This window comes from Carassius carassius, unplaced genomic scaffold (assembly GCF_963082965.1).
Source record: "Carassius carassius unplaced genomic scaffold, fCarCar2.1 SCAFFOLD_87, whole genome shotgun sequence".
In the NCBI taxonomy this organism is placed as follows: domain Eukaryota; kingdom Metazoa; phylum Chordata; class Actinopteri; order Cypriniformes; family Cyprinidae; genus Carassius; species Carassius carassius.
The window spans coordinates 134,063-157,500 of NW_026775080.1; the positions used below are offsets into that span (position 1 = coordinate 134,063).

General features: G+C 40.4%; 1 protein-coding gene across 1 annotated transcript in view; it reads left to right on the forward strand.

The window, feature by feature from the left end:
• The window catches only part of slc9a1b (solute carrier family 9 member A1b), a 23,603-nt gene continuing 165 nt past the window's right edge, over positions 1 to 23,438 (forward strand). The window contains 12 exon segments of the mRNA XM_059547146.1: positions 1 to 326; positions 7,917 to 8,377; positions 11,009 to 11,259; positions 11,324 to 11,541; positions 13,941 to 14,143; positions 14,208 to 14,297; positions 15,652 to 15,722; positions 17,806 to 17,980; positions 21,889 to 21,978; positions 22,303 to 22,404; positions 23,215 to 23,281; positions 23,331 to 23,438. The exon segment at positions 23,331 to 23,438 is cut by the window's right edge and continues 165 nt beyond it. Coding sequence (XP_059403129.1) covers positions 134 to 326; positions 7,917 to 8,377; positions 11,009 to 11,259; positions 11,324 to 11,541; positions 13,941 to 14,143; positions 14,208 to 14,297; positions 15,652 to 15,722; positions 17,806 to 17,980; positions 21,889 to 21,978; positions 22,303 to 22,404; positions 23,215 to 23,281; positions 23,331 to 23,438 — 2,029 coding nt within the window. The 5' untranslated portion in view covers positions 1 to 133.

Here is a 23,438-nt window from a genome sequence, read left to right on the forward strand (position 1 = left end):
TGTGTGTGTGTGTGTGTGTGTGTGTGTGTGTGTGTGTGATCTCGTGCTGTCATGCTCAAACATCGCGATACGAGTCTCGCTGGAGTTGAAGTTTTGCGGCTCTTTCGTGTCCGAGAGTGAAGCGCTAACAGTGATGATGAAGATGAAGAAGATGATGAAGATGCTGCTGCTGCTCGGCTGGTGTTGTGGACTGGTGTGTGCTGGTCAGAATCGCTCGGATCCTCGTGGTCAGACAGGGTTTCCAGTCCTATCGATTAATTATGATTATGTTCAGATGCCGTTCGAGGTCTCGCTGTGGATTCTGCTCGCGTCACTAATGAAACTGGGTGAGAAGCACATCACTGTTATCACACACAGCTGCATTCATATTCGCCTCATATCAGTCTTGTGATTGCTGTTCATCTGGAGTATTATTAATGTTTGTGTTTGATGTGAGAGTGTCGGTTCTTCTTTAGGCTGCTTGTGTTTCTGTTTCTCTCTGACATCATCAGTTTATCAGAGAGTCCAGCTGCACTGAGCTGAGTGTGTGACGAGATAGAGATGATCACACACACACACACACACGTCTGGTTCACTGTCCTTGTGGAGACTCTCCATAGGTATAACGGTTTTTATACTTTAAAAACTGTATTTTCTATCGACCTACACCTTACAGAAAAATTTCTGCATTTTTACATTCTCAAAAAAAATACAAAATAATAATAATATATATATAAAATGTAGTCAATCTATATGTTTTATAATCTTCTGTACCCATGGAGACCTCCATTTAGGACCCCCCAGTGACTCAAGTGAAGTGAAGTGACATTCAGCCAAGTATGGTGACCCATATTTAGAATTTGTGCTCTGCATTTAACCCATCCGAAGTGCACACACAGAGCAGTGAACACACACACACACACACTGTGAACACACACCCGGAGCAGTGGGCAGCCATTTATGCTGCGGCGCCCAGGGAGCAGTTGGGGGTTCAATGCCTTGCTCAAGGGCACCTAAGTCGTGGTATTGAAGGTGGAGAGAGAACTGTACATGCACTCCCCCCAACCACAATTCCTGCCGGCCCGGGACTCAAACTCACAACCCTTTGATTGTGAGTCCGATTCACTAACCACTAGGCCAAGACCCCTCATTAGAGTATGTGAGTGATGTATGAAGCCTCTCTGGGATCTGAGCTTCCTCTGGGTCTGGATCACAGCTCGGATCTCTCTGGAAGCTCATGAGGTGCATCATGGGATGCTTCTGGACGTTAGTGAAGGAATGTGAGATGATGTTTGTCCTTCACTGTGTGCAGCTCATGCACTTAAACAGATTACAAGTTAATCATACACAGATATGATTAATATTTACCCACAATCTCATATAGAACAGGAACCTGCCGTCAGACTGAAGCCTGCACACACCTGCATGTGCCACTGTGTGTTTGTCATGTCAGCAGAGCTGCACAGGATAGAGCCAGATATCAGACCCGTCTCAGTCAGTGTTTATCTGCTTGTTTGACAGTTTTGTTCAAGATAAACGGTTGCCTGTGTCGACCTCAAAAAGATGACAGCATCGCTGTGTTATTCTCACAGAGACGGGATCTCTTCAGCAGTCTGTTGCTTTATATGACAATGGTGACAGTTAGAAAATGGAAAAAAAGCTCTTGTTGTATCTTCTTTCGTAAAGTTTGCATGGCTAAAACTCAAGATGTTTTTAATGTATCGTAATAAGATTTTCAGTTTTGTTTCTTAAGAAACTTTTCTTGTAGTATCTTCATCTTTGAGACTGTCACAGTGTCTGGGCTGTGTTCCCTGGGTTTCCACTAGGTGTCCTCCTTTCTCACGGTGTCTGTCACCTTATCACTTCCTGTTCCCTTATTTGGTCACCTTCCTCCTGTTGAGTAATTGATTGTTCCCCACCTGTCTCCTGTTTCCCCATTATCCTTTTGTGTATTTATACCCGGTCTGTCTGAGTCCTTGTCACGGAGTCCTTGTTGTATGCGTGATACTTCCCTGAGTCTGCTCTTATTGTATGTTCCTGTTCCTGTTCTTGTTATGTTTTTTGGATTTTCTGGTTTTGACCCTGCCTGGACTGTTTGCCCCTTTTGGATTTCCCCCTCAATAAACATCGTACCTGCATTTGGATCTCTCCCGTGTTTCTTGTATCACCGTACGTGACAGAGACCAGTCCAGTCCATAAATTGTGATTAGATGAACACAAAACCACATTCATAATGACCATTTTGACATTTGAACATGGGTAGTATTCCATTGTTAACTCATGACACATTATTTTTCAAATACTGTTCATTATTATACTTGAAAAAAATGGCGGAGGAAGGCAGTCGCTCGACAGGTGCTGCTGCACCCTTCCTAAAACAAACTGGGAGACCGCGAGATCATTTTTTTGTGAATGGAATTTATGCATCTTGGAACTCACACATCAAACACAGTGGAACGGAGAACTCATTGCATCTCTGGGTAATTTTTTGAGTGTTGTTTCTCCTACTGACTCAGCTGTGGGGAACTCGTGAACGCGAACGCCATACTTTGTTGCAGGCCACGGCGTTCGCAGATTTGGCCGTGCCAACGCCACTTGCTTCATTGTGCCAATACACCATATACTCAAACGTTTTAAATGTTGGGCAAGCATGTGCTCGTAGCGCGCTCCCACTGCGCAATGTGACGTCGTAGTGACGTCATTTTCATGTAATTTTTGGATGTCCAAATTTGGTCCATTGAAGGGGTTGTTTTGTAACGCCAGGCAACGTCTTTTTTCGACGTCCATCCACAAAGGTTTGTTTACAATAAATCGCGCTCAGTGCTCTCAAACAAAACAGCTTGCTAACCCTTGCTTTACCTGGGACTCGAACTCGTGATCATCTGCTCCAAGTGCCAACGCTCTACTGTTTGAGCTACAGCATCAGACTTGTATGCGTTTCCAGTTATCAGTCTAAATGTTGAACAATGATTATTAAATCAAACAATCGATCGAGTGATTTGAGGGTGAGAGAGTGAGATAATTTCTGATTATCGCGTTTAGGCTAAAAATAGGTTCGGCGCTTGGAACATAAGATCACGAGCATCTTGCAGTACATTTAAAATATTTTAAATATAATATTTTAAATATTTCAAAAATATATTACATTTTAAATATAGCGATTTAGAAACGTGGATGGAGCAGTGAATAGGTTCATTACACAGCAAAATGACATGACAAACTCGCGTTTTGGAAAAGAGCTCTTCATTTGTAAATTAAAAAAAATTATAATAATTATGTAAATTTCCTGCACCTGTCATAGACGTCCAAATGACGTCCAAAAAATTACCCAGTTCAGGTCCAATGTTGAACGTAAATATGACGTCCAAGTTGGGTCATGGTTGGACGTCCAAATAGTGGACCTAGTTTGGACGTCGAAAAAAATTACCCAGTTCAAAGGTCCAATGTTGAACGTCAATATGACGTCCAAGTTGGGTCATGGTTGGACGTCCAAATAGTGGACCTAGTTTGGACGTCCAAATAGTGGACCTAGTTTGGACGTCGAAAAAAATTACCCAGTTCAAAGGTCCAATGTTGAACGTCTATATGACGTCCAAGTTGAGTCATGGTTGGACGTCCAAATAGTGGACCTAGTTTGGACGTCGAATAGATGTCCAGAATTGGTCATGGACCGACGGACCCAATATAGACATGATCTGCACGTCTATCCGACGTCCAATGTTTAGTGGGCTGCGCGAGCGGCGCTGCTCCAGACGGACGGTACCAGCGAGTCGGACTCGAGGATATTCTGTCTTTCTCTGCATGGTTCTGCTTCTATGTGGGGATATTCATCTAAACCCCGGGCCTATGGATTATCAAGATCGTGTGAACATTCTAAAATCAGCTGTTTTCACTCATGTGGTGCAATCGTCGGCGCCGTTGACCCATATCCAAGACTCTAGCGTGGGAAAACGAGGTAACCCCCTGACAAACTCTGCTCCTAAATTCATTCCTGAGAACATATTAAAAGCAGTGATCCACGCAAAGCCAGCAGCAACTGCAAATACTGCCGCCTTACTTAAACAGCAGCAAATGAAACTGTTTCAGACTGTGAATCATGCGAGCGTACTTTGGAACCCGAAAACAAAGCCGAAGGGTATTTTTCGGAGGACACTTAAACATCCGCAGCATCATTTCGAAGACTGAGCAGATTCAACATTTGTTGACGGATTCAAATCTGGATTATCTGTGCTTTACGGAAACTTGGTTAACTCCTACTACTCCCTCTTCTATAGTGAAAGTGTCGGGATACACCTTGTATAGACGCAACAGAAACAAGGGTAAAGGCGGCGGTGTGCTGATTTATGTAAGAGATCACATCCAAAGTAAACAACTGGATATCAGTGACTGTAACTTGGAGTGTGTGGGGACTACTATTACTTTATCTCCTCAAATGACTTTCTGTGTATTAGCAATTTATCGACCTCCTAAAGCTACTAATGGTTTCTTGATTTCTCTTGGTAATTTACTTAAACAGTGTGATGGAAAAGAAGTCATTCTTTTGGGTGACCTTAATTTAAATTGGTTTGAGAAATCATGTAGAATTAAATTTAAGAAATAACAAAACCTTTTCAAATGACACAACTATTAAGTAAACCAACTTGTATAACAAGATCCTCTCAAACTTTAATAGATTTAATATTGACAAATAAACTCAAGAGAATAATTAAAACTTATCATTTAATTACAGGCATGTCTGATCATAATTTAACTCTAGTAGCTAGAAAATTGATAAAAACAAGGTGCAAGAATGAAAATCAAACGAATAGTAAAATGTATATCACATTCATTCCAAAGAAAGATTTACAACTGGTGGAAAAAGATTTCATACAAACAAAGTGGGCAGACATCTTGGAGAAAAAATCTTGTGAACAGGGCTGTCATGATCTTATGTTGGCTGTAAATGACATATTAATCAAATATACAAAAAAGAATCAAAGAAAGCGACATGCAAAACGAAATTTGCCATGGTTCAACAAAACTATTGGGGATATGATGAAAAAGCGAGATATGGCCCTAAAAACATTTCTCAAATCAGGTCTAACAACGGATCGATTCACCTTTACAAGTCAAAGAAATAAAGTTACAGCTGAGCTTAGAAAGGCCAAAGCCAGTTTTTTTTTCTTGAAATCATTAGAAATGCACAAGGTAATAGTATAATTATATGGAAAACTATTGATAAACTGATTGGAAAAGAAAAGTCAAAATGTGAGAATATTTGTCTCAATATAGAGGGAAAAATTATTGATGACTCTTTTGCAATAGCAAAAATTTTTAATGATTATTTTTTAAACAATGTCCAAAAAATGGCTCAGAATTTTCACATTGCTCACCCCCCTCTCACAATCAGTGACAAATCTGATTTTAATCTTAGCTCAATAACTAAAACTAAAGTTGAAAAAATTATTACGGTGTTAAACAACAGCAAAGCAAAAGATATTTATGGACTTGATACTTCTTTTCTTAAACAATATAAGGACATCTTCTCTGATCCGTTGACAATAATGATCAATCAATCGATTAGTGAGGGTATTTTTCCAGCAGCCTTAAAAGTCTGGGAACAAACAAGACATGAATAATTATCGTCCAATAAGCATCCTCCCAGCTGCGTCAAAAGTGCTCAAGAAGACGGTGGCAGAGCAACTTACCACCCACTTTGAATCACAAGCTCTTTTAAATCCAATGCAATTTGGTTTCAGACGGAAATACTCAACAGACTCTGCCTGATGTTACTTCCTGGAAACTATCAGGGCATATGTGGATCGGGGAAGGGTGGTGGGAGCAGTCTTCCTTGATCTGCGTAAAGCTTTTGATACTGTCAATCACCAGATACTTTACAGTAAATTAAATCAATATAGTCTCTCTGAGCACACCCAAAATTGGATAAGATCTTATTTGAGTGACCGACATCAGTGTGTACAAGTGAATAACATCCAATCTGCGTTCAGAGCCACTTCGATGAGAGTGCCGCAAGGGTCTATTTTGGGACCCTTGCTTTTTAGCATCTATATAAATGACCTCCCTACAGTGTGTTCGGATGTTGACATAATCATGTATGCTGATGATACGGTTTTCTTCACTTCTGGGGAAAACGAGCTGGAGGTTGCTAACAAATTATCAAAAGAGATGCAAAAAGTTGCAGAATGGTTACATACGTCTTGTCTGACCTTAAACGTGGATAAAACGGTCTCAATATTTTTTTCAAATAAATGTAAATCACAAGTAACTCAAGAAATTCAAGTAAATGGACAAACAATTAAAAATGTAAATGAAACAAAATATTTAGGTCTAATACTTGATTCGAACCTTGGTTTTAAAAGTCACATAAAAAATCTTAGTAATAAATTGAAATTTAATTTGATGAACTATAAACATATTAGAAATTCATTAACTATGGAAGCCTCAAATATATACCTCAACACTATGATTGTTCCACATCTTTTGTATTGCATGTCTAGTTGGTCTCAGGCGTGTAAAACATCGTTAAAATTACTTGAATCATTATATAAAAGGGCCATAAAAATCCATGATAAAAAGTCTTGCCAGTACCATCACTGTAAAGTACAAAGTAAATATAACATTTTGAGTTTTGAAAACCTTATTAAATATAATCAAATTTCTGCTTTATTTAAAATTATCCATAACATCGCTGCTCCCCCCTTTGAGAAAATTTGTCGCATTAAATTCGGAGAGAATTTCTAGAGCCACACGGTCGACAGTCAGAGGAGAGTGCAGCGTTCCAAAACGTAGAACCAAATATGGTCAACAATCATTCTTTTATAAAGCAGCGAACCTTTGGAATATTCTTCCAAACGAAATTATCTCATGCACAAACTATAGTACATTTACACGCCTGACCAAACAGTGGTTATTATTAAAGCAAACCTGTACGCACTGAATTGACTGTGATATGAACGGTGTGAATTCTGAGTGAGTGAGTGAGTGAGTGATTCCTGAAGTGGAGTGTGTTTTTATGATGTGAGTGAAGTAATGATTTTATGTATTATTCTGTATATATTTTATGAACTTTTGTACGTAGGGCCTATAACATCTACCTGTCCAGGGACTGCGGGTGAAAATTAGCATTTTTTGCTATAACCTGGCACATGACATCTCTTCTTTTTAGACTAATGTTTTTTTTTGTGCATTGTCCCTGATCAAATAAAAAAAATTAAATTAAATTAAATTGTAGGTCCTCTATGACAAGCGTGACAGACAGTGATGAAGCTCGTGTGTGTTCGTATCTCCCTGACATGGCTGCTTCAACACTGTGTTACTGAAACCATGCATTCTTTCTTTGTGTGAACATTTGGGAGGCATTACGCAGATATTTGCACATAGTGATGTAGCGATGTGGGGGCGTGTCTAAACAAGGTGTTTTAGGGGGCGTGGCAGAGTCTTAACTTTAATAAAGAATATCTCTTTTGGTTTGAGACTTTAGTCTTTGCAACTTTACAGATTTTCTTCATGCACCAAGAGCTTCTTACACTCCAAAGAGAAGGGAACAATTAATTCCATAAATGACCCCTTTAAGGAATCTTTAACAATATTTGATTTACAGGCATGCAAACTTTGTGGAAAAAAATTTTTAATAGAGCTGCCAATCTCTGTGAAAATATCATAATGATGCTGTCATCTTTCTGAAGTCGTCTTACCCTTCTGTAATTTGGCTCTAAATCTAAGATGAAGATTGTCATTTTGACTACAGAATAGAGTATTACTCAGTAAATAGTTATATACATGACATTTAACATGTATGGTGTTCGTAATCAGTCATGTTTGTCTTTCTTCAGAAACAATATTAAGAAAATCGAAAATTGCAGTCAAGGAAGTTTGATTTGTGAGAAGAGACGTGTGCTTGAGTTAGATTCTCAGTGAGGCGTGTGTTTGTGGCTCAGGCTTCCACCTGCTCCCGGTTCTGTCTGGTGTGGTTCCTGAGAGCTGTCTGCTGATCGTGGTGGGGCTGTTGGTGGGGGGTCTGATCCGAGTGATGGGGAAGAACCCACCGGTGCTCGACTCACAGCTCTTCTTCCTGTGCCTGCTGCCGCCCATCATCCTGGACGCTGGCTACTTCCTGCCCATCCGGCCCTTCACCGAGAACGCCGGCACCATCCTGACCTTCGCGGTGCTGGGGACGCTGTGGAACGTCTTCTTCATGGGAGCGGTGCTGTATGGAGCCTGTCGTCTGGAGGCTGGCCGTCTGGCATCTGTTGACCTGCTGTCCTGCCTGCTGTTCGGCTCCATCGTGTCTGCCGTGGATCCGGTGGCCGTTCTCGCCGTCTTTGAGGAGATCCACATCAACGAGCTGCTGCACATCCTGGTGTTCGGAGAGTCTCTGCTGAACGACGCTGTGACTGTGGTGAGAAACATCACAGACATTACATCAGTCAAGCAAACTCACAATTGGTGGAGTCAAAAGTTGAATGGAAAGCATCACAGTCCATTTATTAATGCTAAAGGCTGCTTTAAGTCTTAATTATTTAACTGTGACTAGTGAATGAAGGTTAATCAGAGTAAAACTGATTATTAAATCTCAGCAGCTGTGTGTTTCAAAGTCAAGGGCACTGTGTTCATTTACACACAAGCAGCTCATGGTCTGGTGTTTTCAGTGTCTCACAGCGACTCGATTCACAGTAAATGATTCACAGTGACTCGATTAACAGTAAATGATTCACAGTGACTCGATTCACAGTAAATGATTCACACATGTCGATTCACAGTAAATGATTCACAGCGACTCGATTCACTGTAAATGATTCACAGCGACTCGATTCATAGTAAATGATTCACAGTGACTCGATTCACAGTAAATGATTCACAATGACTCGATTCACAGTAAATGATTCACACATGTCGATTCACAGTAAATGATTCACAGTAAATGATTCACAGCGACTCGATTCACAGTAAATGATTCACACATGTCGATTCACAGTAAATGATTCACAGCGACTCGATTCACTGTAAATGATTCACAGGCACTCGATTCACTTTAAATGATTCACAGCGACTCGATTCACAGTAAATGATTCACAGCGACTCGATTCACTGTAAATGATTCACACATGTCGATTTACAGTAAATGATTCACAGCGACTCGATTCACTTTAAAGGATTCACAGCGACTCGATACACAGTAAATCATTCACAGCGACTCGATTCACAGTAAATTATTCAAACAAAACATTTCATTTAGCTGACACTTTTATCCAAAGCGACTTACAATTGCTATATATTTCAGAGGTCGCACACCTCTGGAACAACTAGGAGTTAAGTGTCTTGCTCAGGGACACATTGGTGTCTCACAGTGGATTCGAACCCGGGTCTCTCACACCAAAGGCATGTGTTTTATCCACTGCGCCATTCACAGCAAATGATTCACAGTAAATGAATCACAGCAACTCAATTCGCAGTAAATGATTCACATGAACTCCATCTGCATCTGCTCTGAGTTTGAGTCACTTTAATGCACATTTTAAACATCTCAGGGACACATTGGTGTCTCACAGTGGATTCGAACCCGGGTCTCTCACACCAAAAGCATGTGTCTTATCCACTGCCCCATTCACAGCAACTTGATTCACAGTAAATGATTCACAGAACTCGATTCACAGTAAATGATTCACAGCGACTCGATTCACAGTAAATGATTCACAGCGACTCGATTCACAGTAAATGATTCACATGAACTCCATCTGCATCTGCTCTGAGTTTGAGTCACTTTAATTCACATTTTAAACATCTTCAAAAATTGTAAATGAAGCGATTTTTTTCTGTGGACTGCACATTTCACACTGTATGTGAAATACATTTTGTTATTATTATTGTTTATTATTTTTCTGCAATTTATTATAATAGAATTTTTCTTAAATACTTGATTTATTTTACGTTGAAATTCCAAGTAGTATTTTTTTTTTTTATTTAGTTTTTTTTTTTCAGTAAAAGTTGGAATTACAGTAATAATATATAATCACAAAATATTGGCCAAATAGTGGAGCCCTACAAACAAACACAGAAAACCTGGATTTTGTGAAAATTGCATTTTAAATTATAATAATTATAAATTACATTGTGGTTATTAGGGCTGTGCAAAAAATCGAATGCGATTTTCATGCGCATCTCATCAGTAAAATCGCTCCTGTAATTAGTAGTATATTTCCAGCACGTGCGTTCAGATCAGGCTTGCCAGGTTTTCACAACAAAGCCTGTCCAGTTGCTTCTTAAAACTAGTCCAATCGCGTTTCCAGGGGGGTTCCCCAATACAAATTTCGTCCCGGGTTAAAATATATGTTTCTGCAGTTGTTTTTCATGTCCACGGGTTGAAGCGACCCCAATCCCAATAATGTGATATTTAGCCCCTAAAATGCAAATTTTACCAAGGGAACCTGCCAAAAAAATGTGTAGTTGTTTTTGAAAAATGTTTTTTTACACAACCCTAGTGGTTATATATTTCCCAAGTATTTGTGCACAGAACTTGAATAACTTGAAACTTATTTAAATAATTATTAATTGACCTAAAAACTTAACTTTTTTGCATTTTGGCCAATCATTTACACGACAATCGTGTTTTTGGGGAATGGAAAAGCAAAATTTTGAAAACAGATTTCAAAGTGAAAGTTTTTGAAAACAATCTTATGATATTTGTGTAATGTAGACACTTCCATTTTCTGTAAAGCTGCTTTGAAATGATGGCGTATTGTAAAAAGTGCTTCACAAATTGAATTGAATTAAACTTTGAAAACGTGATTGTGTGAAAACCGTGACATCATGCATGTGTATTTAATATGTACATGAAATATATATATATATATATATATATATATATATATATATATATGTATATGATCGATCTATAGGAATGTGTAGGCATGCAGTGTTTATTTACAAAGACATGAATAATACAGCGTTTCAATCATTTCACAGATCTCTGTGAATGTGTCAGCAGGTTGTTTTTGTTTCTGTGTGACCTAAGTGTGTGTGTTTCCTTCAGGTCCTGTATCATTTGTTCGAGGAGTTTGCTCACGCGGGCGAGGTGACGGTGGGTGACGTGTTTCTGGGCGTGGTGTGTTTTTTCGTGGTGGCTCTGGGTGGAGTGATGGTGGGCGGCGTGTACGGTGTGCTGGCGGCCTTCACCTCACGCTTCACGTCACACACGCGTGTGATCGAGCCCCTCTTCGTCTTCCTCTACAGTTACATGGCGTACCTGTCAGCCGAGGTCTTCCACCTGTCCGGCATCATGGCGTGAGTGTCTCTGACCCGTCGCTCTAGTTCTCGTCTCAGATGCTCATGCTGTGTCTGTTCACAGGCTCATAGCGTGTGGCGTGGTCATGCGGCCCTATGTGGAGGCCAACATCTCCCACAAGTCCTACACCACCATCAAGTACTTCCTGAAGATGTGGAGCAGCGTGAGTGAGACCCTGATCTTCATCTTCCTGGGTGTGTCGACGGTGGCTGGGCCGCACACCTGGAACTGGACCTTTGTGAGCATCACCATCGTCCTGTGCCTGGTGTCCAGGGTTCTGGGTGAGACTCGCTTCATTCTACAGGAAATACAGCAGATAATCATCAAGCACATGATGTTCGTGTGTGGGTTAATGAAGTTTGTGGAGGTGCTTACTGTCCATAAACATTACTCTTTACTCATTACTCTAAAAACTTGAAGTCACTATTAGATAAGAAATAGAGGATGCTTTAAACTGACCAAAAGTCAAGTCAAATCATCTTTAAATGCTTTTAACAATACAGATAATAACCAAGCAACTGAACAGCATTAAATAGGAAAATAGTGTGTCAATAAAGTGAAAGTGACATGACATATAGCCAGGTATGGTGACCCATACTCAAAATTCGTGCTCTGCATGTAACCCATCCAAAGTGCACACACACACACACAACAGTGAGCATCACCTGGGGAGCAGTTGGGGTTCAGTGCCTTACTCAAGGACAGCTCAGTCGTGGTATTACCGGCCCAAGACTCGAACCCACAACCCCAGGGTTAGGAATCAAACTCTCTTACCACTAGGCCACGACTTCCCTAGCAAAAAAGCAAAAAGGCAATTCGTCATTGAATTCAGTGATGTCATCATCCAGCTCAGTTAAGTCAAGTCAAGTTTACTTTATTTATATAGCGCTTTAAACAAAATACATTGCGTCAAAGCAACTGAACAACATTCATTAGGAAAACAGTTTCAATAATGCAAAATGATAGTTAAAGGCAGTTCATCATTGGATTCAGTGATGTCATCTCTGTTCAGTTAAATAGTGTCTGTGCATTTAATTGCAATCAAGTCAACGATATCGCTGTAGATGAAGTGTCCCCAACTAAGCAAGCCAGAGGCGACAGCGGCAAGGAACCGAAACTCCATCGGTGACAGAATGGAGAAAAAAACCTTGGGAGAAACCAGGCTCAGTTGGGGGCCAGTTCTCCTCTGACCAGACGAAACCAGTAGTTCAATTCCAGACTGCAGCAAAGTCAGATTGTGCAGAAGAATCATCTGTTTCCTGTGGTCTTGTCCTGGTGCTCCTCTGAGACAAGGTCTTTACAGGGGATCTGTATCTGGGGCTCTAGTTGTCCTGGTCTCCGCTGTCTTTCAGGGATGTAGAGGTCCTTTCTAGGTGCTGATCCACCATCTGGTCTGGATACGTACTGGATCCGGGTGACTGCAGTGACCCTCTGATCTGGATACAGACTGGATCTGGTGGCCACGGTGACCTCGGAACAAGAGAGAAACAGACTAATATTAGCGTAGATGCCATTCTTCTAATGATGTAGCAAGTACATAGGGTGTTATGGGAAGTGTTCCCGGTTCCGGTTTACCTAATTAATGCAGCCTAAAAATCCTTTAACGGATTTGGATATTAAAAACATATTAGTATGTTATGTGTATGCCAGGTTAAAGAGGTCTTTAATCTAGATTTAAACTGCAAGAGTGTGTCTGCCTCCCGAACAATGTTAGGTAGGTTATTCCAGAGTTTGGGCGCCAGATAGGAAAAGGATCTGCCGCCCGCAGTTGATTTTGATATTCTAGGTATTATCAAATTGCCTGAGTTTTGAGAACGTAGCGGACGTAGAGGATTATAATGTAAAAGAAGCTCATTCAAATACTGAGGTGCTAAATCATTCAGGGCTTTATAAGTAATAAGCAATATTTTAAAATCTATACGATGTTTGATAGGGAGCCAGTGCAGTGTTGACAGGACCGGGCTAATATGGTCATACTTCCTGGTTCTAGTAAGAACTCTTGCTGCTGCATTTTGGACTAGCTGTAGTTTGTTTACTAAGCGTGCAGAACAACCATCCAATAAAGCATTACAATAATCTAACCTTGAGGCCATAAATGCATGGATTAACATTCCTGCATTTGACATTGTGAGTTTTACAAATGCTAGAAAATTTCTAAACTGACTACTATGATTGATTTAAATCGTCTCGTCACATAACTATTGCGTCTGAAAGGGAAGCTCCTACAGAAGCACATGTAGGGCGGCAGTGGCTAAGTGGTTCATGTAGGTTGTCTACAAACCGGAAGGTTGGTGGTTCAATCCCCGGCTCCACCTGACCAAGTGTCGAGGTGTCCTTGAGCAAGACACCTAACCCCAGCTGCTCCCGACGAGCTGTATGGCGCCTTGAATGGCAGACACCGCAGTCGGTGTGTGAATGTGAGGCAAAATTGTAAAGCGCTTTGGATGGCCATGTGGTCTGTTGAAAGCGCTATATAAATGCAGTCCATTTACCATTAATAAAATCAGATGCAGAAATAACTGTCTCCATGTCTGTCTTTCCCTGATGTTTTACTGAGTGTCTTCATGTTGACAGTAGTTTTTAACACCTTGTGCTACTGCGAGTGTGTGTTTCTGTCTGTTTAGTGTATTCTCCATGTTGACTGCAGAAGCTGTGAGTGTCCCGTGTGTTTGTCCATCAGGTGTGGTCGGTTTAACGTACATCATTAATAAGTACCGTATGGTGAAGCTGAGTGGTAAGGATCAGTTCATCGTGGCCTACGGTGGACTGAGGGGCGCCATCGCCTTCTCTTTAGCCTTTCTACTGTCCAGCGACGACTTTCCCATGAAGGACATGTTTCTGACAGCCATCATCACCGTCATCTTCTTCACTGTGTTCGTGCAGGTGAGAGAATATGCTGAAGGTGTGTGGCCTTCGGTGCTCCGCGCTCATGTCCTCCTGTTTTTAGGGAATGACGATCCGACCCCTCGTTGACCTTCTGGCTGTCAAGAAGAAGAAACAAAGCAAATGCTCAATAAATGAGGAGATTCACACTCAGGTGCTGCAGCAGATCTCAAACACACACACACACACACACACACTCACACACACACTCACACACACACTGACACACACACACACACACACTCTAACACACACACACACACTCACACACACACACACACAAGTCAAGTCACCTTTATTTATATAGCGCTTTAAACTAAATACATTGCGTCAAAGCAACTGAACAACATTCATTAGGAAAACAGTGTCAATAATGCAAAATGATAGTTAAAGGCAGTTCATCATTGAATTCAGTGATGTCATCTCTGTTCAGTTAAATAGTGTCTGTGCATTTATTTGCAATCAAGTCAACGATATCGCTGTAGATGAAGTGTCCCCAACTAAGCAAGCCAGAGGCGACAGCGGCAAGGAACCGAAACTCCATCGGTGACAGAATGGAGAAAAAAACCTTGGGAGAAACCAGGCTCAGTTGGGGGGCCAGTTCTCCTCTGACCAGACGAAACCAGTAGTTCAATTCCAGACTGCAGCAAAGTCAGATTGTGCTGAAGAATCATCTGTTTCCTGTGGTCTTGTCCTGGTGCTCCTCTGAGACAAGGTCTTTACAGGGGATCTGTATCTGGGGCTCTAGTTGTCCTGGTCTCCGCTGTCTTTCAGGGTTAGGGTCCTATAATTAACACCTCTGTTTTTTTCAGAATTTAGCAGTAAGAAATTACTCGTCATCCAGTTTTTTATATCGACTATGCATTCCATTAGTTTTTCAAATTGGTGTGTTTCAGCGGGCCGCAAAGAAATATAGAGCTGAGTATCATCAGCATAACAGTGAAAGCTAACACCATGTTTCCTGATGATATCTCCCAAGGGTAACATATAAAGCGTGAAGAGTAGCGGCCCTAGTACTGAGCCTTGAGGTACTTCATACTGCACTTGTGATCGATATGATACCTCTTCATTCACTGCTACGAACTGATGGCGGTCATATAAGTACGATTTAAACCATGCTAATGCACTTCCACTGATGCCAACAAAGTGTTCAAGTCTATGCAAAAGAATGTTGTGGTCAATTGTGTCAAACGCAGCACTAAGATCCAATAAAACTAATAGAGAGATACAACCACGATCAGATGATAAGAGCAGATCATTTGTAACTCTAAGGAGAGCAGTCTCAGTACTATGATACGGTCTAAATCCTGACTGGAAATCCTCACATATACCATTTTTCTCTAAGAAGGAAGGACACGCACACACACTCACACACACTCTAACACACACACACACACACGCACGCACACACACACACTCACACACACACAAACACACACACACACACACACTGGCAGCATCTCTGTTTGACGGCTGATGCTGAATCGCTGCTGTTTCTGTGTCTGTAGTTTCTGGAGCATCTGCTGACTGGAATCGAGCGTGTGTGTGGACACTATGGACACCGTCACTGGAGACACAAGTGCGTTTCATGTTCACATACTCTCTCTGTTAAACTTATAAGAAAATATAAAAATTTTCAAAAAGTAATGGCAGCTCTCCTGTCTTCAAGTTGAGAGAAATCAGGAGTGATTGCAGAGACAGAGGCGTTTCCTGCAGCATGAGGCTCATTCATTTCACTTCTGGTGTGAACCAGCCTTCACACTTGCCAAAATATAACTTTGTGTTTTTCTTTTTTGTTATTAAAAAAATAAGCAAGCCCAGTCCAGCTAACAAAAAGTAATGCAAAAGTAATGCATTACTTTACACTGTAAGAAATGCAATTAGTTACTTTTTCAAAAATTTTAATGCAATGCTTTTAAAAGTAACTTTCCCCAAAGCTGGTCATGGAAGATTGCTGTAGCCACATGTAAAGCGATCATCTCTTCCTCTTTGAACTCACTGAAATCAGTCCTGAATCACAGAATCCATCCATCTGTGATTCAACCACTGAAAGACATCAACAAAACTGCTTGACATCAATAACTTTATATTTAACTTTTAGAAAACATAGTGATGCACTGGAGTTTCAGCTCATACCAAATTCAGCACAAACAGCAAAGAGTCAGTATTTGCAGTGTTGGCCCTTCTTTTTCAGGACCTCTGCAATTCGACTGGGCATGCTCTCAATCTACTTCTGGGCCAAATCCTGACTGATAGCAACCCATTCGGTGCTCCATCGTGCTGGAAAATGCATTGTCCTTCACCAAACTGTTGTTGGATTGTTGGAAGAAGTTGCTGTTGGGGGGTGTTTTGGTACCATTCTTTATTCATGGCTGTGTTTTTGGGCAGAATTGTGAGTGAGCCCACTCCCTTGGATGAAAAGCAACCCCACACATGAATGGTGTCAGGATGCTTTACTGTTGGCATGACATAGGACTGATGGTAGCGCTCACCTTTTTCTTCTCCGGACAAGCCTTTTTCCAGATGCCCCAAACAATCGGAAAGGGGCTTCATGTGAGAATATGACTTTGCCCCAGTCCTCAGCAGTCCATTCACTATACTTTCTGCAGAAGATCAATCTGTCCCTGATGTTTTTTTTGGAGAGAAGTGGCTTCTTTGCTGCCCTTCTTGACACCTGGCCATCTTCCAAAAGTCTTGTCCTCACTGTGCATGCAGATGCGCTCACACCTACCTGCTGCCATTCCTGAGCAAGCTCTGCACTGGTGGCACTCCGATCCCGCAGCTCAATCCTCTTTAGGAGACCATCCTGCCTCTTGCTGGACTTTCTTGGACGCCCTGAAGCCTTCTTTACAAGAATTGAACCTCTTTCCTTGAAGTTCTTGATGATCCTATAAATTGTTGATTTAGGTGCAATCTTAGTAGCCACAATATCCTTGCCTGGGAAGCCATTTTTAAGCAACGCAATGATGGCTGCACACGTTTCTTTGCAGGTCACCATGGTTAACAATGGAATAACAATGATTTCAAGCATCACCCTCCTTTTAACATGTCAAGTCTGCCATTCTAACCCAATCAGCCTGACATAATGATCTCCAGCCTTGTGCTCGTCAACATTCTCACCTGAGTTAACAAGACGATTACTGAAATGATCTCAGCAGCTCCTTTAATGACAGCAATGAAATGCAGTGGAAAGGTTTTTTGGGGATTAAGTTCATTTTCATGGCAAAGAAGGACTATGCAATTCATCTGATCACTCTTCATAACATTCTGGAGTATATGAAAATTGCTATTATAAATACTTAAGCAGCAACTTTTCCAATTTCCAATATTTATGTAATTCTCAAAACTTTTGGCCACGACTGTACACACATGTGACTTTGCTTCAACAGATCATGTGACTGGATAAACAGCAGATCGATCTCAAATATTATTTTAATAATTCTGAAATAAGTCTGCCATCAAAATAATTTAGGATAGTCATTGTATAATCACCAAACATCAGGCAAACCTCCCAATTTCCCTTCACTTCCATCTCTGGTTTTCCGTTCAAGAAGACTAATATTCTGGAATCAGTGTTTCAGTAAAAATTCAAATGAATGACACGAGGCGAGTAAACGATGCCAGTCTTGTAAATGTTGTCATAACGTTCTGTTGGTCCGCAGGCTGGATCGCTTTAATAAACGCTACATCAAGCGCTGTCTGATCAGAGGAGAGCGATCGCAGGAGCCACAGCTCATCTCCTTCTACAACAAGATGGAGCTCAAACAGGCTCTGATGCTGCTGGAGAGCAATAGTTCAGCCAATCTGAGCGCAGGAGACACTGCAGCCGCACCGTGAGTGTGTGTGTGTGTGTGTGTGTGTGTGTGTGTGTGTGTGTGTGTGTGTGTGTGTGTGTGTGTGTGTGTGTGTGTGAGTGCAAGTCTGAGTATGTGAGAATGTAAGTGAGTGAGTGTGTAAGTGTGAGTGCGAAATTATAAATACTATTTTGTATTTTACACAACTTTTCATTGATATATGCATTCAATTTTATTATGTCCTCGGTGCATGTAATCAACTTCCACAAGAAATATAAACCATAAAATGATTTTTTTTTAAACTCAAAATTAGTTTTAATTATGTTATAGACATAAGGCTAAACTGCCTCTAATCGTACAAATAAATCATATGAAAATATAATTTTATTTTGCCATGTCCCTGAAGTCATTTTCCACCCTGTTTGCACATACTTTCTCGCCTTCCAAACCGACTGCAATTTCATTGAGATCATTTTATAGAAGTGACATAATTTATTTTTCCCACTGGAATTCATCTGTACAAACTGAGGTAAGCTTCAGCTCTCCCTCCTAACTTTTTTTCTTTAGTTTTTGAAATGTTATCCTGCTTGTCCCACCCTTAAAATTCCACCCTGTTAGGCTATATTATGGGGAATGTTGGTCCTATCAAAAAATGTAAAAACAAATCTGAATTGGTTATAAAAGTTCTGTTAATCTATAGAAGGTTAGCTAGCTAAATGTTGATCACTCAATGAGCTATGGCTAACTTAGCTCAAAATGTTCCACCCTGTTAGATTCCAGGGTGGAATGTGTAACTAACAGGGTGGAAATTGTAATAGAATAAATAGTATTTACTGTATATAGCAAATAAATTTCTATATACGTGTGTGTGTGTGTGTAAATATATGTGTGTGTCTGTATATATATATATATATATATGTATATATATTAGTGGTGGGCCGTTATCGGCGTTAACGTGCTGCGTTAACGGGAGACTCTTATCGGGCGATAAAAAAAATATCGCCGTTAATCTATTCTAAAGTTGGGTTGGGAGCTGGGTCTATACTATGCGAGCTATGATGACTTTCACCTTGATATTTTAGCGCGGATGTATACCTAGCCGAATCTGTAGGGGGCGAGAACGAGTCTTTAAACCTGTGTGTCTTTAAACTCGGTACGTGAACGATCTGGAATGCACTGATGGACCGCAACCGCGTGAACGCTGGAATCTGTTAATATGGGTGTGTAAAAAAATACGAAATGCATACGCACTGCAGACGGATTATGTGTGAAACAGGCGTAAGGTTGTTTGCACCTTGTGCAATGAGGAATTCGTTTACAGCTTTCTCAAGCAGTTTGTTATGCATTTTGGAAACAGGAGATGAGCCCCTGGTCTAATGCACCACCTGTTTTAAGAAACCCATTATCAAAGACTTTACGTTACTTTTAGTCATTATTTTATTTGGGTAGCACACATATTCTGAATGCCTTTGGCAGAATTCAAATGAGCCATTTTAATCTAGATTAATCTAGATGAATTCCAAAATTACAGTGTGTTAAAAAAATTTATCTATGCCCACCACTAATATATATATATATATATATATATATATATATATATATATATATATATATATATATAATATAAGACCACCCACTAGGCTGAGCGTGAAAGTGAAAGTTACGTGACATACAGCCAAGTATGGTGACCCATACTCAGAATTCGTGCTCTGCATTTAACCCATCCAAAGTGCACACACACACACGGAGCAGTGAACACACACACACACACACTGTGAACACACAGAGCAGTGGGCATCATTTATGCTGCGGCGCACGGGGAGCAGTTGGGGTTCAGTGTCTTGCTCAAGGACACCTCAGTCGTGGTATTGCCGGCCCGAGATTCGAACCCACAACCCCAGGGTTAGGAGTGAAATTCTCTAACAACTAGGCCACAACTTCCCCAAATTGGAAAAATTGGAAAAATTACAATATTTAATACAATTAACGCAGCACCCATTTTTTCCATCATAATAAAAAACACAAAAAATGGCATCACTGCCCATTACTGTTGCTTCTTGTGATGGTTTCTGTGGTTGTTTGTTAATCTAGTTAATCCAAATGATTTATAACATCTTTATTTTAATCAAATATAAATAAAAAATTATTTATTATGTCCTCTCTAATTTGTAATTATTTCTCTAGCCATCTGAACAGATAATCGTTTTGCCACCATGATTGATTGTGATAAGGAACCACATAGCTATTTTCGTGTAGGAAATCTGGATTATTATTTATTTATTAATTTATTCATTTTTTGGGTATCATTTTGAAACAATATTATATAGGTGCAGTTCCACAAATTACAGATGGGAAACCATGCAGGACAATGACGGAAAGATTGTCCACCGTTAACGAACCTGTTAACACTGGTGTCCACCCCGTTTTGCTCCTTTACACCTTGTTATACTCCTTCCCACCCTGTTATACTCCTTTACACCCTGTTATACTCCTTCCCACCCTGTTATACTCCTTTACACCTTGTTATACTCCTTCCCACCCTGTAATACTCCTTTACACCCTGTTATACTCCTTCCCACCTTGTTATACTCCTTCCCACCCTGTAATACTCCTTTACACCCTGTTATACTCCTTCCCACCCTGTTATACTCCTTCCCACCCTGTTATACTCCTTTACACCTTGTTATACTCCTTCCCACCCTGTAATACTCCTTTACACCCTGTTATACTCCTTCCCACCCTGTTATACTCCTTCCCACCCTGTAATACTCCTTTACACCCTGTTATACTCCTTCCCACCCTGTAATACTCCTTTACACCCTGTTATACTCCTTCCCACCCTGTTATACTCCTTTACACCCTGTTTTACTCTTTTACACCCTGTTATACTCTTTTCCACCCAAAAACAAATCATTAGACAAATCATTTTAAATAATCATTTCACAGCAACGTTAAATGTTTGGCATACTTTTGTCTTATTTTGTGAGGTAAGGAGCACTAACAGCATATATATATATTTTTTTACTATTTTTTATTATTATTTACAACCCTATTGGCAAAAATTGGCACAAAAAAGGACCTGCTCTTAATAATTACGGCATATTCTATTCATCAATAATTGTTTTGTTATTGTTTTAAACAAAAAATAAGATGGCATAAGGGACATATACTATCCAAGAAAAGCTCATTATTGTTTAACATTTACATTACTAACATGTTGTGATAACTATCTATACGTTCCTAAAGGGGGGAATATTTTAATTGCCAGTGTCTGAACAATCTACCCATAATTATTATTTTTGAGTCCCCGAGCTTGACCAATATCCATTCCTAATAGTTAAACATGTCACTATTTTGGTAGAATGCAAAAAAACATAAAAATCATGTAACTTTTTTTTCCAACACTTATGAAGCCAAAATGTTACCGCATACCAGGACTGACCCAGGTGCTAAACCATTCAGGGCTTTATAAGTAATAAGCAATATTTTAAAATCTATGCGATGCTTGATAGGGAGCCAGTGCAGTGTTGACAGGACCGGGCTAATATGGTCATACTTCCTGGTTCTAGTAAGAACTCTTGCTGCTGCATTTTGGACTAGCTGTAGTTTGTTTACTAAGCGTGCAGAACAACCATCCAATAAAGCATTACAATAATCTAACCTTGAGGTCATAAATGCATGGATTAACATTTCTGCATTTGACATTGAGAGCATAGGCCGTAATTTAGATATATTTTTGAGATGGAAAAATGCAGTTTTACAAATGCTAGAGACGTGGCTTTCTAAGGAAAGATTGCGATCAAATAGCACACCTAGGTTCCTAACTGATGACGAAGAATTGACAGAGCAACCATCAAGTCTTAGACAGTGTTCTAGGTTATTACAAGCAGAGTTTTTAGGTCCTGTAATTGTGTGTTTATCTGTGTGTGTGTGTGTGTGTGCAGACAGCAGCGCAGCCGGAAAACGCTCAACATCTCTAAAGAACGAGAAGAAGAAATCAGGAAGATCCTGCGAGCAAACCTGCAGAAGACCCGACAGAGAGTGAGACACACACACACACACACACACACACACACACATTGACTTACTGAGAAATTGTTTAAAATTGTATGAGTAAAACAAGTTTATGATTAAAACAAGAACAAATATCTGCCAAAGGGTTAAAAAAAGGGTAAACAAGTTTTCATTCCCCATGTTAGTATCAGTTAAACTCACTTAAAAAAAGTAAATCTCTCAGAAAAAGTTATTTCCATATTCTAGGTGTTTAATTTAAAAGTTACAGAGATTTGTTTGGGAGTTGTATATCTGAGATGTTAATGCATGAGTATATTGTGAGTCACTGCTGATTGTTGTGTGTGTTGTTAGCTGCGCTCGTACAGCCGACACACACTGATGCCCGACGCTGAGGACGAGGACGAGGCCTGGAGCGAGACACGGATCAGGAAGCGCGTGCAGATGGACAGAAGAGTGAGTGATGCCCAACACATCAACCAGAAAACCAGCAGATCTGAAAACAGAGAGCTCTGGGAAACACTGGAGCTTGAGCTGGCTTACTAACCCGTGCCAATACTGACAGACGTTTGGGTCTTTTGTGTACTGGAATTGTAATGTTTCACCTTCGTGTCCTTTCATAAACCTGTACAAAAAATGAGTTTAATGAGTCCCCATTGTTACTGTAATATTGTAATAACTGTAATATTTACTGCCTTCTTACACCCTTTCCTCAGGTTTGGCCACTAGAGCAAATACTAGATTTTGTTGTGTTTTTATTAATCTGACCCTGCACAAAAAAAAAAAAAAAAAAATTAATGTTGTTTCTAATCATAGATTTATCCGAGACTAATGATCAAACAAAAGCGTCTGCTTAGTATTAAGTTTAGGGAAAATCATTGTTTACTGTGTTTTTATTTTCATTTAAAAAAAAAACACAACAGAAGCATTATGAAATCAAACAGGCTAAAGTAAACAAATAGTGTAAAAATGAATGAATTCCTAGTAATTATGATCGTGACTGATGTTGTTAGTGAAAGCAGACACTATTTTGAGCTCGAAGTGTCTCTGAATCAGATTGCGTTCCTGATGTTCATGATCTGTTCCAGCTGCTGATAAATGAATAATATGATTATTTACGATAGGGATTAATTGATTTGTAAAGCAGCTTTAGCGACCAGTATTGCAGTGCTGATGTCTGCGTGGTGGGATGTAAATACAGATGACTGAGACAGTGTTCGTGTGTGAGGGTCTGAGGCAGCTCTGATGTCTGCGTCTCGTTCACAGATGAGCTTCCTGACGCTTCCTGCTCTTCGAGAGTCTCCTGCGGTGAGAAGATCACGGGTCGAGTCCGGTGAGTCTCTCAGATCTGACACAACTCTTCTCTGAACGCAGTGTTTGAGATGTGATGCTGATGTCTCCGGCAGACAGACCCAGCGTCCTCTTCACCCTCGCCGATGAGAGATTGGAGAGCCGAGGACACAAGCCCAGCGTGACGTTCTGTCTGGATG